At 39.3% G+C, this 17,788-nt stretch overlaps 1 protein-coding gene across 2 annotated transcripts in view; it reads right to left on the reverse strand.

The window, feature by feature from the left end:
• The window catches only part of LOC117396902 (collagen alpha-1(V) chain-like), a 129,662-nt gene that overhangs the window by 68,608 nt on the left and 43,266 nt on the right, over positions 1-17,788 (reverse strand). For both annotated transcript variants that reach the window (XM_033995213.3, XM_033995212.3), the window contains exons 3-4: positions 16,427-16,640; positions 15,097-15,259 (exon numbers count right to left, since the gene is read on the reverse strand). In XM_033995213.3, the coding sequence (XP_033851104.2) occupies positions 15,097-15,259; positions 16,427-16,640 (377 nt within the window). The remainder of the gene's footprint in view (positions 1-15,096; positions 15,260-16,426; positions 16,641-17,788) is intronic.

Here is a 17,788-nt window from a genome sequence, read left to right on the forward strand (position 1 = left end):
ATCTTCCACATACTGGACACAGCTCAACTGGCAACAAAACAACTCTTCAGATAGAGAGACACCCAACCTGAAAACAGCTGGGAGCCATATATTTGCAGGCCCACCTCTGAACACACTGTTTCTAGTAACTTGTAGCACTGTAGCTAAGTCTGCCTCCACAGAGGATTGTGTTAACACATGTCCTGCTTGCTACCCTGTGACAGCATGCTGTGCACGGTATTGCTGACTCAGTAAGGTTTTGCTCAGGATGTACCTGTGCTTGTGTTTAAAGCTCAACAGATTCAACGGGATGGGAAGTTGTATGGGAAGAGTAGTTTCCTACACTGTTGTCTGATTCACAACAATACAAAGTAAGGAGCTCCACTATTGGCCTGGCACATGACAAGTCTTTGATTAGTTAGCTATTTGGGTATAATGGTTCTGTAAGTAAGGGTTTCTTCAGTCAACACTGCTGATTTTAGCTGCCCAGTGAGCAGGGAGGTCCACATGGCCTCTGTACCCTAGCCAATGGCCTGGGAACTTGTTGTCTCTCTAGGTATGATGTCCTGTGATACATTTTTTTCCTGTTGTTCATTATTCAAGAATCTCCCTGTATATCTTCATTTAAAAATAGATAGAACTTGATTTGCTACACATTTCCACCAGAAGTCTTTAGAGCGACCTGTTCAGTTCCTTGGCCCTGGGGCCATATATATATATATATATATATATATATATATATATATATATATATATATATATATATATATATATATATATAATGAATTGTGATAAAAACATTTATTATTGCCAGAGCTGAAAGTTCCTGTGGTGCGCAGTTAGAAATGCATTTACAGAAGACCCAGAGAGCTTCTTTCTATGCAAAGCCTGTAAGGGGGCAACTTACTACCAGTGTGTGAATGGGGTTAAGCAACTCTGAAATAGCATCAGCAGCATGTATTTCAATTCTCATATGAACTTTAACACACTGGCTTTTCCATGCTTTTCTTTTTTATATGCTGTATGCTTTACCCATTCTATGTTTAAATGCATTACACAATATATTAATGAGAGTATATAATACATTTGTATAAGATAACATGTGCCCATGTTGAACCTTGCTTCTGTAAGCTTGTGATATTGTTTTTTTTCTGGCATCTTTATTATGGTCATTATAAAAAAATCCACCCTTAAACAAAAGCCCAAGTTCTTGTCTGCAATATAAATTATATACTGTATATGGAACTTGGGAAGTCATGATTATAGATTGCTGTGCATACTTTATATCAGACACCAATGTTTAGTGCAGCAAATATCAGGTTCTACTTCAAAGTTCTACCAGTATCACAACTGCTTATCATAGCCCTTGCATTGGTAAGTTCCTTTAATGATTGGTTCATGTGGGGGGTTTTTGTGCCATCCATGGAAAACATGACTTTTTGAACAATTGTCGATGGTATTCATTTTGTTTTAAAGTTGTGGGGCTCTAGAAACACATAGCTGTTTTTATATTATTATTACTTGTGCTCATGATGGGCTGGAGTTCTGCAGCCAGGTGGATTATTCAGTTTCAGCCTCCCTTGTTCCTTGTCACCACTGGGAAGAGTGGGTTCTATTATTCCACCCCTGCTGATTCACCGCAGGATATTCTCATTGCTGGGCCTCTATGAAGTCACTGTCTGCGAGCCACGGCTGCAGAGAACACAGCATGACTGGAGCAGCTGTGGGTTTAGCCACAGCCGTCTGGCCCCACCAGTGTCTGCTCTGATACTATGAAGTGGCTGTGGATGATAGATGCAATATGCCATTGCCACCAGGGTGTCTCAGTAAACCATTGCTTGAACCTCAGTAGGAATTGTCCAGTCAACTTCTGCATTTCCCCCCCATGTCCTACAAGATAATAAAACCTTTTAGCATTTTCTTTTTATCATAGATAGTACACCAGTTCACAATCACTGCTAAAATCTGCTGCTTTTACCAATAGTATCAATTTCCAATCATTGTAACTATCTGGTGTACAAGCGAGAATTCAGTATACGTTCACAAGACTTTATCCATTATAAGTAAAACCATACATCATATATAGACAGTACTGTATATAATATTTATTGTTGAAAGGAAACTTCTCTGCCCATCAAAAGGTCTCCGTCTGTCAGACATTATACTTTTAACACAGTGCAAACTTAGCTAAATGTGTGTTAAAGTTCATAAGTCAGCCATGAATATTTTACTGCTCTTCTGGGATCCCACATAGCAACCAGATGAGTTTGTAGCCAGGGTCGCCATGGATACCAGGCTCTGGTATGGTGTGTAACTACAAGACTTTAAAGCTGATGCCTAAATAAAAGCGTGGCATTCTTCCACTGACCTTTTACTGTGTGATACTCATCTGTTTAAAAAAAACAGGAGCTCTTTGAGAACCTGTGGTCTGAAATGAATAGAGCCTCTTGTCTTCCTGTTGGTTGTCGTCATGTCTTTAGTGCACAGTGACTCAGCTCAGTGCCATGTTAAGCACTCACAGGTCACATATCTTGCCGTCAGACCAGTGAAAAGGAAGGGGGGCAGTTTGGAAGTCCTTTAGTGCCAGCTTCAAGCTCCTTGTTAAACTAAGAATAACTACTGCTCAAAGTTAGCTCCAGTATGTAAGAAAAACATTGACGTGAGATCTTGTGCTGCCCAGTTAAGTAGAACAGTTGTAGTAATTCATCAATACAAGCACTTCAGACAGAGAGCCTAATATACTCCAATTCAAGTCGGGCATGCTGCTAGAGACCAAGGCAAGCAGCTCACTGTAAGTCTATCATAGCTTTGATCCCCAAGACTGATCAGAGACAGAAATACCTTCCTGCATTATTTTAGTTTCATGTGCATTCAAGCTACTCCTTGACATCGACTTTGAATCTGAAACAATTTAATTGTGATTTGTGAGTCAACTCTATAACATACCAGAAATGTTACCTTTCTGTATTCTCATTTTGCCAGGTATCCCCATTGTCTCCGCTAGTGTAAGAGTTATTAAACATGGTAAACAGTAAAACTTTGATTATTCATCAGCAGTCACCTTGACATGCTTCAGCTGCCATGCAGCTTGGAGGTCCATTCAGTATCAGCCCTGTGCATCTTGTTATCACTTACGCTAACATATGCATTAACTGAAGCAGAAAGCCACAAATCTGTCTGGCTATGAATGCGGTTGCTCACCGCTACCATAGATAAATAACCCTTTTTTTAACAGTCCTGCAAGCTCATGTATTCATGCTTGGTAAATTCCCTGTGGAAATCATTATTCCCCATATACTCAGTAAAGTCCATATTGCTCAGCTATTAGATTTCAGGGACGTGCAAAGCATGACAAACATTTCACTTACAAGTCCGATTTCATTCTCCAACACTGACAGTGGTATAAGATAAGCTTTTTTTCTCTACTCATTTATGTCTAGCCATAGTAAAATATGTATTTAAAATGTCACAGAATACATTACTTACATTGTATCATGATACATCCATGATTATAATACTGCATAATTATATCAATCCTCTAAGTTTCTTTGCTAAAACTTGTTCAACCATAGTTATGTATAAAATAACCAAAAGTGGTCTTAGCAACATAAAGTATGATATGATGGTGGTTTACTGTATTCAATTATAGGTTAATACATTTATCATACATATTTATCATGTGCAGTTTTAGTAAAACAAATGTAAGTATTCTAAAATAACCCTTTAAATTAAACCAGCCCAACTTCTTCACTACCATCTGGACAATATAAACTATTGTTATCATGGATGTCAAGTCTCAAGGTTTACCCGTGAAACTCACCGTGCAATGGATTCTCACGTTTGTGCTTGTTATTGTTTGCGAGACTGCGAAAACCTTTATACATGATACAGCAGTAAATACAATTCAACTGTCCAAGCGTATTATTATTATTTTTTTTTTTTGGGGGGGTGGGGGGGTCACCATAAAGAGGTGTACATTACCATTCTATATTCCTGTAGCTAAAAACGCAAACTCCCCCCTTACTCCAGAGATAGAATTGCCTTGTTGTCTCAAACTGACAGTTTGTCTGCGCGAGCCTTCTATGTTTCTGTACACAACACGTCGTACTCGGAGAGAGTCGAAGGAGAGGTTGTCATTGTCACAGAAATAAAAGAGAAATGGACATCAATGAGCATTTAATTATTAAAGTGTCAGTGGTTATAAAGACAATAAAAAGAAATGCGCCATAAGGTAAGACATAACAGAACAACTGGAAATTGATGGTATGTCTATCTCTCTTTATTTCACCTTAATTTTAGTTCAAGTGACAGGGAGCGCCACACACTGATTTCGTATTTCTGTAAAATGACGCTTCTTTGTTTTAATAATGTTGACCAATAATAATAATCACATTCAACCACTAACTGAAGATTTTATTAAAACAGAAAATCAAAACATTTACTGTTAAATCTCATTTTTTTCTAGTCTGTAGTGTACCCAGACTATTTCTTTGTTTTATTTATTTTATTTTGTCTCCACAAAAGGAGCAAAAGCAGACAGTATTTTCTTTCCATGACTAGCTACAGTTACAGCTACAGCTAGGTTAAGGTTTTTCATCAATCCCAAGGTTTTTCAACAGGGGTCTCACTGGTATGAACACTTAGGGGTTGACATGTCTGATTCCCAAGTAAAATTCATTTTGAAATATTGTTTTAAAACCCACAGCTACTGCAGTTCTATGGTCTACCAGCAGGAGTCACTGTGGTAAATTATGCATGGCTTGCCTCCTAGAGAAGATTTAGTAACTAAAAGGAAATTAAAAGGAGAGTCTGTAGATAGACTGTAATGAATCTTCAGGCAAAATCCCTTCAAGCAAAGTAGTTTCATTTTTAATATGTTCTTCATTCTTCTCTTTTTGGCAAGGCTGTACCCATCTGCAGACCTCATCTTTAAAAACAAAACACATTGGATTGATGTACTGAAGAAAACATGCCTGGTTCCTTTCCCCCTTTTTACGATCCCTTGGTTGACCCAAAAAAAAAGTCTCAAATTCCAGATGTGTTTCTGGCTCTGAAAGAAAAACCACCTGTTGCTGAAACAAAGCAGCAGCATTGCCTATTTACCAATAGGAAACACATGTAGAATCAGCCCCATTCCCAGGCAGCCAATGGCTTTGCTCCAGACACAAGTGCTGTGCACTTCCTCAACCAAACAAAGGTAGCGTGGTTATGAATTCCTACACACTAGCAAGTAGCTGTCGAAGAGATCAGATAAAAATCATGCAGGGTTTTAAAAAAACAAAATGATTCTGCTGTAAGAGTATTACACCATTCCAAACTGCTGTCAAAAACTCAGTTTCCCACGTTGCCTTGTGTTTTTTCCTTTAAGTTCATGTTCTGATGAGACTAATCCGGCTTCAGTCCAGGCTTGGATATACTTACCTTTGGACCAAGGTGGACATGGACTTGGTGTGAGATTGGTATCATCATGACTTGGACTTGATAAAACCAAACTGCTTCAGAGTTGTCTTCCAATCACTTTGGCATGCAAGAGATTTTACATATTCATGTATTTGCAGGACATGTCCACTCGGAGGCAGGATGTGTGAAACTAAGTCTTTATTAAACCACTTAAGATTGTTCATGTGCATCAAAGGTTCTAAATACCATACTCAACATCATTGCATTGTACATAATAAAGTGTACACATAGTAAACACATGTATAGTATAAGTAAATTATGGTCAACGATTCTATATCCAAGCAGGGAAATGGTACTTTAAGGGAAATGGTACTCCAAAGCATCTACAGTAAGAGGTCCACCTATCCGTGCCACTGTATCATAAATCCAAACTGTGCAAATCAGCACTCTGTCCTAAACCATCAGTTAAGTCACATGAGTGGGCAAGTTAAATCAAACCATAAAACCAAATAATATATTACTGAGATTCAAACAGCATAAATGTATAGATTTGGACTCCCTCAAACTGTAACATGCAGAGGTTTGCCAAAACTAACAAAGCGTAAACCATTTTTTTCAACCTTTTCACCAGTTGCGCTTTGCCTAGCTTCAAGCACCACCAACATTACAGGACAGCTGAAAAACACGACTCCAGTTTCCTGCTTCTCAGGCAACACCAATTCGACATGTCAATGTTATGGTTGGCATTTAATTAATACCCACAAAATACTGCTGAGGGAATGTTTCTTTTCTGCTGCAGTAATTAGGGACCCTCGCTTCCAAAGCAAATCTCCAATATGAAAGAAGGAAATTGCAAGATTTACCTTGGAAATCTGAGAGCTCCCTTGAGGGGCGGGATGGTTTCAATTTTTTGAACTGTGACTTGATGAACCAATATTAAACAGATGGGTCTAATTGGAGTGTAAAAACAATTTTTGCAGTTTGAAAAAAAAAAAACATCTTAAAAACTAACCATCCAGTCACTTTAGTTACCTTAATAGAGCACAATCAGGGAACTGACATTTAAAACTATGTGAGCTAACTACTTAGCTTTGCAATACTGTTATGCAGTCCCTGCATAACAACTGTTTGGCAATTTGAAGCATATTCTGGTATTGTATTTACAGTTGCTTATTTTAGCAAAAACTTTTTTTTGGTTGGTATTTCCATCTTTAATCTTACTTTAAAAGGTACTGTTAAACAAATTAAGTATATATCAAATACTAATAATCGACGGGCTCAAAACAAAAATCCCAAACAGCCTTGTCTGGTCTGCTACATTTTTCCATGTTTTTTGGACGGTGTGAAGTCTGTGACTCATCGTCCAAGTCTCTGTACAACTCATTGGAGCTATATGATTCCTGCCTGGGCTCCGGTGGGTGTATTTAATGAGAATAATGCATGTAGGATTCCTGTGCAAATGGAAGGCACACCTCGTCGGTTGCTGGACAGACAAGGGGGGGGGGGGGGGGGGGGGGGGTGGATGTGTGGGTAGTAGGGGAGTAGGGAGGGTGTCTGGCACGGTTTAGGATTTTCCTATCAGCCTCCTTCTGGCAGTGTTCCCACACAGTGGGCTGCCTGACTGGTGATGTTGATGTGTTCCATCAGCATTGCTCTTTCTCAAGGAGAGGCAGTAAACCCAAGGAGACCAGTACAGGCTCATTCTGTGTAAATCATGTCTGAAGGCATCATACGTGCTGTAAATTAGTGGATCTGCCAACAGCTTAACTAACCTAGAATGTTCTTCTTTTATCATTTTTTTTCTTTTCATTTGTTCACTAGTTCTGCTTTAATACGAACATTTTGAAAGTCAGTGTGAACTTATGAAAGCAAAATTGGCCAGTATTTTGATTTTTGTGTCTTTTTCAACCTATTTTCTATTTCCAACTGCATGTGTTCCCACCCAGTCAAATAAGTCACATATTTTAGTAGCCCTGGATGTTGGTGCCTTGCTTGCCTCTAAACCAGCAAGCCTGATCTCAGTACATATTCTGTCAACCTGCATCTTACAGTGTTTTTCTTTTCCTGTACGTGATATGTGCACCCACAGGACTGACAGTTTGTCATAATTTATGTATATTGTAACATGTTTGGTGATGTTAGGAGGTGTTAGTTCAGGCACTTTATTCAGGCTGCTCAACACCTAACCCACCCTGTCTCAACCCTGACCACAAAATATCCACAAAGCAGAGAAACACAGGTACCCATACTCTCCTGCCCCAATCATCTGCATACCAAATCAAATCAACCAATAGAAGATCTGCATTTGAAGATCTTGAGTAAGTTTAACCAATGGGAGAGTCAAAGATCTGCCCTGGTCTTGCAGCTGTGAGCAGAGGCGGGACATAAATATGCTAGGCCCTAAGCAGTGTAACAATAGCTGAATTTTGCAAGAGATTTCTTATTACAGACCGTTATTGAGAATTACATTGAGAACGTCGAAGTGATATTTCGATTTACTTCTGACAAATACAAAAAAAAATGTCATCAGACAACGGAGGCATTGTAATCGATTTGGTTCCGAATCAATTTTGAAGAACTTTCTCAGAAAAAATTGGAGACTGTTAAAAAAGGGAGGTATATACCACAAATACCTGAACCGACACAGGAAGGGATATACTCGCCACTTCCAAAATTTAAATTCTTAAAGGTATCCGTGGCTTACCGGTAACTGTCAATTTAAAAAATAATACTGCTGGAACTGTCTTTTGTTCACAGACCCCTTTTCCCTCCCTATCAAGAAAGCTCTGCAAACCTCTGCATTATGCCATCAGACTGGTCCAGGTTTCCAAGAATGACATCATCGTCTAGGAGGAAAGCAGAGCACGAAGCTCCTCACCATTTCCAAGGACTTAATCAGATCTGAGGTTTACCCCCACCTCCCTCATCCTGTCCAGTGTGCTGACAAGAAACTCCCAATTGAATCGAGCTAGATTTAATTTTACTCAGGGATTAAACAGAACTTGAACAGGAACACATTGCTAATAATAGTTGGGAGGGCAGTATAGGCTTAAAAAAAGTCACAGCAATAATCTCACAATATGGTTGGCTCAGGCCTGAAGTCTCTTCGAGCAGCATTTCAAATACCTACATCTATGGCCAAAAGTTTTGCATCACCCTATAGAATTAACAAATTTTGCTTCATAAAGTCGAATGAAACCGGCTGAATAATGTTACGTTAACATCAAAATTATGTTCATATCGTTGTGTCCATATCGGGGGTCTCAATCCTAAAGTTCGAGGTGATGCTAATTTTTTGGCCATAGCTGTAGTCAGGATAGGGACTCAGTAGCTCTTCCTCTCAGGTTGGAAAAAGTGGGATTTATGAAGTACTTGCACTTATGGCTTCATACAAAGAAGAAAAAAAGAAAACACAGCCGAAGTCTGACAGATTAATTGTTGTTATATTTGGTCTCACTCCTGGCCTTTTTTAAATGGTTTTCTATTTTTCTTGCCATTTTACATATTAATGGACCCTTTTTTGGCTATCTACAGTATGAAATGATTTGAGGCATAGCGGTGATGTAACTGCTGGACATTAAGAAACAGCTGGATAGACTGCACTGTTTACTGCTGTGTGCATGTGTGTCACTATGGTATAAAATATATAAAAAATAATACATGTTTCTGGCCTCAAGTTATTTGTGTTTAAGGTTACACGAAAAAAAAACAGTTTTGTCAGTGTCTCCATCTTTCCAAAATAATTTCCTTCTGTAAGATTTTTGTATTTTGTTTATATAATAAATTGATGTTTGTGGTTTGCAGAAAATGCAAACGCCCATCATGCGAAAAGACTCTTTCCTGAGCCTACAGCCACATTCACAGACATGCCAGGCTTTAATATTGGTGGAATTAAGGAATGTACTGATAATTATGGTTCACAGGAAAACATCTTGTTTTGTTTTTAAAAATAACATATATTTGAGCTGTATTTTTGAAACACCAGCACAGTAAATGTACTGGAGCACCCTGGTATCCAAGCTTCAAGCATTAAATGGCACTGCAGTGGACGCAGAAGCCTTAAACTCCAGCTAATGCACTGCACTAAGGGCAATCATTCCCAGTCAGAGCAAGAATGGTTACGGTATAAAAACCAGTCTGGACATGTCAACTCCATAAAAACATAAGAATATAAGAAAGGGTTGGGAATGAAAATAGGTAGTTCGGCCCATCAAGGCTCGTCCCTTCTTGGCACACTCTAAGGGGAGCTATTCATTTTCTAACCATGTGCTGATGCCACAAAAAACAAACTCCACTGTGCTGTTTCAGTATGCACTATAAGGTCATGAGGACTCAGAAAATCTATCTCCCGCATTACAAGGTCATTAGAAGAGCAGAATGCTAACACAATTTAGCCACTGGTTTCCACAGATCACTGATTACTTGCAGCTAGGTTTTGTGGTGTGTAGTACTGATATCCTGTCTTGTCAGATAATATTTAAGAACATGTGTAGAAAATTGTTCGGCCAGTTTAAAGCAGGATTTGCGCAGGACTAAAAATCAGGGGTCCTCAGAGATGGTCAAGAGCAGAAGGCGTCTAGTAACCTCCCAGACTAGTTTTCATCAAGGAAAGTCGATCAACTCAAAAATGAAATGCGATGATGTGACCAGCGAGGGTGATTTTGTGCACGATTTGTAAATAACTTGTGCAAGATGGAGGCGATGTCGCCTCCACAGAAACACAGGCTACGGGCACTTTGACAGCATCGAATAAACGTTTCCTCTCTTGAATTATATGTATTTCCATATCATTTTTAAATGCTTCATTCAAAGCATCCATTTTTAGAGTCGCCACTTACATTTTGTATTTTCGCCCCATCCCCAATTTGGATACCAAATCGTAGCTTTGCGGCGAATACCCCAGAAATCTTTAGATCATAACACTAATTTTGTGGTCGTTTCTCACAGGTCTAAAAAGACACAGGATGCCTGAGTTTGAAATTTAACAGAAGGTTAAAAAAATTATCTGAGATAAAAGAAATGGACAATTTGCACGGGACTAAATTTGACGTTGGTAAAAATTCACAATCCACCTGTTTATGTGTTGATTTTTAGTCCCGTGATAATCAGGTTTTTGGTGTAATCTACCTTACCAGTTAATGTAACAGGGGTGCAAATCGTTTTGAAAATTGGTGCTAAAGTGTTTTGAAAGTGTTTCCTACACGACACAAACCTTCTCTCATGTGTATGTGGATGAGTGTGGGTGGGTCATATGAATAGTCTAGACCCAATTAGAAACTATAGTTGCTAAGGAATATAACAAAATAAATAATAATAATAATTAAACATGTTTACTATATGAGGTACTCTGGTGCTAGAATCTAGTGCCACAGAACCAGATTTGCACCCCTGTATAATGGTCTATAGAGATATTTATAAAAAATAAAAAAATAAAAAAGTACGCTATTAATAAGAAATTCACAGGTACACCATAACAACTTATTTAAAAAAGAAAATCAGACTACTAAAAACTAGTTCACCTGTTCTGCTGCCAGCTTTCACTGGGAACTGAAGCAACAGAATTTAAGTGAATGCCCAGACTGTTTGTAAAAGTACCACCCAATCTTCCTGGATATATGTCTCTTGTGCTTAAACATGCTGCGTTTACATATTTAAGAGCTTCAATACTGTCTCGTCGCTGTCAGACTTTTGTTTTTAATGATGTTTCCAGTCTCCCTCAATTATTTTACATTTTTCTTGGCAGATGGCGAGGGAAACTGCAGTGTTATTAGGGTCGGTAAGAGCAGGGGGACATGGTCTGTCTGCAGAGCCAGACAAAAATCAGCTCACTTTGTCTCTGCAGAAACACATACACACACCTGCTAAACCTATTATAAGGTGTAGCGGCAAAAACAGTCATGTCTCTTTTCCATGTTATAATCTGCTCCCATAAACATTACAACCACTAATAATTCATTGCACTTTAGTTTAATGTAACGCTGCTGTAAAACAGAGTGGTCTACAGACCACAGATCACTGATGGTGGGGGACTCCTATTGGGTACCCAGTTCTGGTCTCTGGAATCTGGGTTTAAAGATTAACCTAAACCAGCTGAAATTAATTCTGGCAATTAGTGATGTTTTTGTGGACAGAGGCCCAGAAACAGCACAGTCTCTTAGCACATAATGGCAGAACTCCCAGATTTTTTTGTTCTACTCCAACCACAGGTATTTTCTCTATATATCACGTCTCTGGCATAACAGCATTTCTTTTTTGTGCTTTATATTTATCTGATCTACCTATCTTAGAAAGTACATGCCTCCCCACCAATGATATGAATAGGTGTCCTACCCATGGATAAGTTGTTCTCTAGATTACATGTTACACATGGGTGTGGTGGATAAAATGTGTTTGGATATTCAGCACATGTCGTCTTTTACAAGACACAGAACTACAGATTGTTCTAGTTTACTGACCCTCTACTGTTAAATAAACTAATACAAAAAAATAAATACTGTACCGGTCACTATTCTGCAGTCACTATGCTGCAATTACGACTGATTCATAGGGTAGCTGAATAATACTAATCCCCAGCCATAAATATTTACCTGGGACACTAAAACTAAGACTACTGTTTTAGTTTATGAGTCATAACAAAGGGGGAAGGGAAACTATGTGGCATATTTTTCCATTTTACACAAGTTCTTAGAGGAGTTTCCCCTCATTTCCAGCTGGCTGAGGTCCAACATGAGAAAAAAGTTTAAACTTTCCAATAAGCTAATTAATGCTGGTTCCCATATCAGCCTGTTCCATTACTGCTTCCATGACTAATAGTACAGTCAGCTAAACTCTCAGCAGATGGCCGACCGTGTCGTCTAATCCGTGTCAAGGAACCCTATGTTTAATCACACGTGTGCTGAAGCGGTGTACATCGGCCCAATCAATCATTGAGTCATTTCAATATTATAGACGATCAAATGCTTTTCAAATATTGAGCTTCAAAGGACTGCCGGCAAAGGCTTTAGCATCTAACCTTGGTCCATCACTATAATTCCATGCAATGCCTTTATCATCTAACCCTAGGCCACCACTATAATTCCATGTGTGACAGGGAGAGCCCTTACGCTGTTTCCTACGCAAGTGTGTGCAGCTGATATGTGTTGCTGGGCAACCAATTGGGCAGTTAACCTCACCCAGCGCTGAGCGGATCAGGAGGTCCAGATTGGCTGGAGGCATGCCCGGGCATGCTGCGGGAAGCTCAAAAAGCTTCTGCACCACAGTTTGAGGCTGCTACATGGCCACTGCTATACAGACGGGCGCTGAGCAAAAGCGTGTGTTTGTTTACATCAAGGAGGAGAGCGTCCACTCTGCAGGAACTTCGACACGAAACCCTTCCACTCCAAGATGCTCGTGAAGGCATTGCCCAGCCAAGGTTGTTTGGCTGCGTGAAGAGGTCGGAGTCTCAGTGAGAATGCCGGGACTCCGGAAGCCCAGAAGCAGGTCAGTTTAGGGGATTTTTATCCCAAACAGTACAGAGAGGGTTTGCATAGAGTAGTAGGGTCCTGGAGCGGAACGTTCCTTTTAGTGGGACTAGCGCTCGCTGTTTTGTGTGGCAAACTTTTATTTTTAGCTTTGTTTTGTTTTGTTTTCTTTATTAAATGTGACGCTAGGGCTACCATTGCTGGTACCCAAGTGTCAGCACTTGGTTTGATAATAAATCTGTGTGCCTGTGCGGTGTGTCAACACCCAATGCTCTGTGTCTGTCAGTGACGACCGACACACAAAACACATCCCCTGTTACACCATGCAAAGCCTTTAGCATCTAACCCTGGTCCACCACTATAATTCCATGCAAAGCCTTTAGCACCTAACCCTGGTCCACCACTATAATTTCATGCAAAGCCTTTAGCACCTAACCCTGGTCCACCACTATAATTTCATGCAAAGCTTTTATATCCAAGTTTGACATCTCACTGCTATGTGGTACATACAAAATAGTACCAAGCAGCTGAATATACAGAAAGCTCAGAACAAACAGTGCATTGTCATTTAAAGAACTAGCTTACATTTAGGCAGACAACCAAATCGTCCAACTCTCCATTATCAAACATGCTAGATCCGTCGAAAAATTATGACCCAGAATCCCGAGATTTGAAGACAGGGATTAACACTGCTCTCAGACTAATTACATTTTAATGAGAGGAAGATTTTTTTTTTCCAGTGCAGGAAAACTTGGTGGTCAAGCATATTTGGGCAACTTATTATGAACCCTTCCCCTTGACCAGTTTAAAGGTACAAGTAAACTCTTGCATTAGTTGCTGTAATTTCACCCTACAGTGTCTAGAAATGACACCGTCCAACTCCACCCACTCTAGGTATCTAATTTCCATTGGATTTGAAGATCTTTTAAAAGACTGAAAGGCTTGAAGATCTTTTAAAAGATTGAAAGACAATCCACTCTGAACCAGAAGCTGGAACTGTAATGTACCCAAGACAATACAACTCCTCGTACTGAAATGTTGTTTGGTTTATCCAAGTGAAAATCTGCACAAAAAAACAACTCCATCTGACAAGTTTCAGAAGCTGTCAAGATTAGAAGACCACATGCTTGGAAAGCCAATACTGTAAATCATAATTAAAAAAAAAAAAAAACTCTTGCCAGAGGCAGCTAGTTGGAACCGTACCATTAGAGCTTAATTTTAGTAAAACTGTGCGTGTTGCTCGTGTGTGCAGTTACAGCACCAACAGCAGTACCCTGTCAAACAATATGAAAAACAGATTCACAAGCTGCTATTGCTATGGAAACACACAAAACAACCCCTTTTACTTTGTGTTAATTTGTATGTTTGGGTAAGGCTTCATTTGAAATCGCCATGTACTGTATTTATGCATCACATTGTAAAATAGATGTTAGGATGAGCCCATATTCAAATGTTATTATTATTATTATTATTATTATTATTATTATTATTATTATTATTATTATTATTATACACTTTGTTATTGATGATTTGTTTTTCTAAATTTTTGTTAGCAATATTCTAAAACAAAGTTAATTCTAGTCATAAAAACAGAGTTTGAAAAAGCATTCTTTCAATCCTGTTGTTACCTTTTTGATAATATTTTGGGAATGGGGCTCTGTGATGGGGTGCCAGCTCTCCCCTATAATTTGTGTTATTATTATTATTATTTTTACTGTTGTTTTCATTATGATTTTCATTATAATTCTTGTTTGTTTTGGATCGGCAGGGAGGGGTTAAATTCCTCCCTGCAAAATAAATGTGAGAATGTGGCTGGAGCCTTAATTGCTTAATTGTTAATTATTGGTTAATTGGGCTCCAGCCACAGACCATAAAAGGCAGGCGAAACCCCTTGTCTAGCGGTGTGGTGTGGTTTGGTTTGGTGTGGTGTGGTGTGGTGTGGTGTGGTGTGGTGTGGTGCGGTGCTTTTTTTGTTGTCATTATGAAGGTTCAAAAACACACCTGCAACACAGATATCATATACATATAGTAACAAAACATGTAAGGCCCAGCCAACAACAGGAAAACCTTAAACCATAAATTATTCTATGAATTGAACTGGGACTAAGTGCTGACCAGCACATGTCATCAAAGCCAGCTTTCTTCAGGCTCAACCATCTGTCTGCCATTTTGTTATTTAAAGGGCAGCTCTCCACTTTCTTAGACCTTATTAAGATTATTTAAAAAAAAGAAATACTGGAACTGGAAAACCCCCTACCTCAAAGACTTCTTCATCAAGTATTCTAGTTCCAAAAACCACAATGCCCTTGGTGTCAATTCGAGGACGGGCACTTCTGTCCAAAAACTTTGTTGACTTCTTAGTACAGTCCAACACCATGGTGACGTTTTTGTTGTGGACACTGATAGCCACTCGATGCCACCTGTGGAGAAGGAATTCCATGTGTGGGTGTGGGTTCTGTGACTTGTATTTAATTTGCATTGAGAGCTTTCATTTCTGACAACCATAGATAGTTTTTAGTTTGATGCTCTTAGCCTTACTGTATTACTTTAATTTAAATACCCAACTCAAATGGATAACACACATTTAAGCATAAATATGTGATATTCCTGAAAGAAATGTTACTCAAATTATATATATATATATATATATATATATATATATATATATATATATATATATATATATATATATATATATATATATACACATACATACACACACACACACACACACACACACACAGGTAGTGGACAAAAAATGGAAACATTGGGTAAATGAGGGACACCAAGTATATTGAAAGCAATGGCTTCCACACAGGAGTGGCTCATGCATTAATTAAGCAGATAACATCCCAGCATACTTAGGGTCATGTATAAAATGCTGGACAGGCCTGGTTGCCTATAATTATGGCTAGCATGGTTGCAAGAGGAGACCTCAGTGACTTTAAAAGAGGGGTGATTGTTGGGGCGCGTTTGGCAGGAGCTTCAGTGACCAAGACAGCTTAACTTGATGATGTTTCATGAGCAACGGTGTCTAAGGTGATGTCGGCATGGAACTCCGAGGGAAAGACATCATCAGCAAAGGGCAACAGCGGGCGGAAGCGTGATATCTGTGCATTAATTCGAAGTGCAAGGCAAAACAGACGAGCAGCTGCAGATCAATTGACTGCAAATTTCAACCTGGAGTGCGAGCAGCCAGTTTCATCAAAAACGGTCCACCGAGAACTCCACAGAGCGGGATACCATAGTGGCCCAACGCCCTATTAACTGACTTCACATTGGTGTTTCCATTTTTTTGTCCACTACCTGTATATTATATACTGTATAAGACACAGAATATGTATACACTCTAAATTCATGGTGGTAGTTGACACTTTATTGGAATTTTATATAAAGCCCATATTTAAGGTAAAACTCATAGGAAACCAAGTCAAATCAATAAACAGTTTGGCTAGTGTCTTACACTGATAAAGGCACTGGCCAAAATGTTTGTCTTCTTGACTTACATAGACACATGTGCACATTGAGGCCACCGTTTGAATGCATTAGTCTCAGAGACACTATTGTGTAGGATGGCCTGCACTTACTTGCCGTCAGCCAGGTTGATACCCCTGAAGAGCGGGTAGTCCTCTGGCCCGGGCTTGCCCGTGTGATCTTCATACAGGAACACCGGAGACCGTCCCACCTCCACGCCAATCTGCTGGATCCCCTGCTCATTGTAGATGGACAGGAGGAAGGACTGGCTGCCTTTTTTCGGCCTCACAGTGGTTAAAATAGAGAAATCTTTGGGGAAGGATGAAGCTGGGGAAAGAAACGAAGAGTTATAATATACCAGCATTCACTCATGAAACACTCATTTGTGTTTTAATTAGAAAGTACTGAATGCTGTAAGCTTAGAGATTGTTTGGCAGATGGGGAGCAGTATTATTGAAAATAATTCAAATGTTTAATTAACATTGCTTCATGTAATCAGCGATTAATAATGATTGCTGTCAACATAGTTTGGGGTGTTGGCGCTAATTGTCTCTATGGTTGTGTTGTTGTGTCGTGCCAGAAACTATTTTGGCAGGTGAATGTTGTGTTTTTTTCAAACCGATATCTTGGCTGTTTTTGTATTTAAAACTAGTAATTTGCCAACAGTGTGCAGTGTTTTTTTTCTTTCTTTCTTTAACCTTCATGATGAATGTTGTTGAAGTAAACACTAGCCTTTGGGTTTTGATGTTGAATTGCACATGTGCTCCTATGCACAGATCATGCCACAGCCCGGAATGTACTGCATGAAAATTCTCTGGAGATTGGACACAGAGACTGGTGGTCTCAACACAGTCCCCGCAGCAAAGATGACCACAAACCAGTACATCGTATATAGTCTTGAAAAAACTTAAACCACCAGCAGAATTTCTTCAAAGGTCTCGGCATTGAGTAATCATGAAGGTTAGCTAATCTTCCAATCCTGCAGAAGGCAGACCATGTACTTTAAATCTGAAGAATGCTGTCAAAGTAGCTTAAGGAAAGGAGTGCCTGATACCCTGAGTGTGGAAATCCTTCACCCTGTATAACACATCACTCAGTACCAAAACAATTTGATAAAGAAGTGCCAATTACATCTCTTAAACTACAGACAAACTTGAGAGCACAGGGAGTATACAGAAGACACCTCTTTCTGCGAATGGCAGATCACATCCACTTGCCATTAAGGGGTACTGTTTCTTTGTTGTGGGGTGTCAATGGTACAAGGATATAATAGCCACAAGGAAGGGGTAAGCTCATGGGCCCAATTCACCAAGATCTACCTGATGAGAAAGCTGTTTTTCTCATGAGGTAAAGTTTGGTATGCATGAAATGCCAATGACAGTCCATAGCAATTACATGAATATCAAACCGTAATTCAAAGTATTGTGTTAACAGACCCCCGATAAGCTTAAACTATTAAAAAGAGTCACATTTGT

This window comes from Acipenser ruthenus, chromosome 31 (genome assembly GCF_902713425.1).
Source record: "Acipenser ruthenus chromosome 31, fAciRut3.2 maternal haplotype, whole genome shotgun sequence".
In the NCBI taxonomy this organism is placed as follows: Eukaryota; Metazoa; Chordata; class Actinopteri; order Acipenseriformes; family Acipenseridae; genus Acipenser; species Acipenser ruthenus.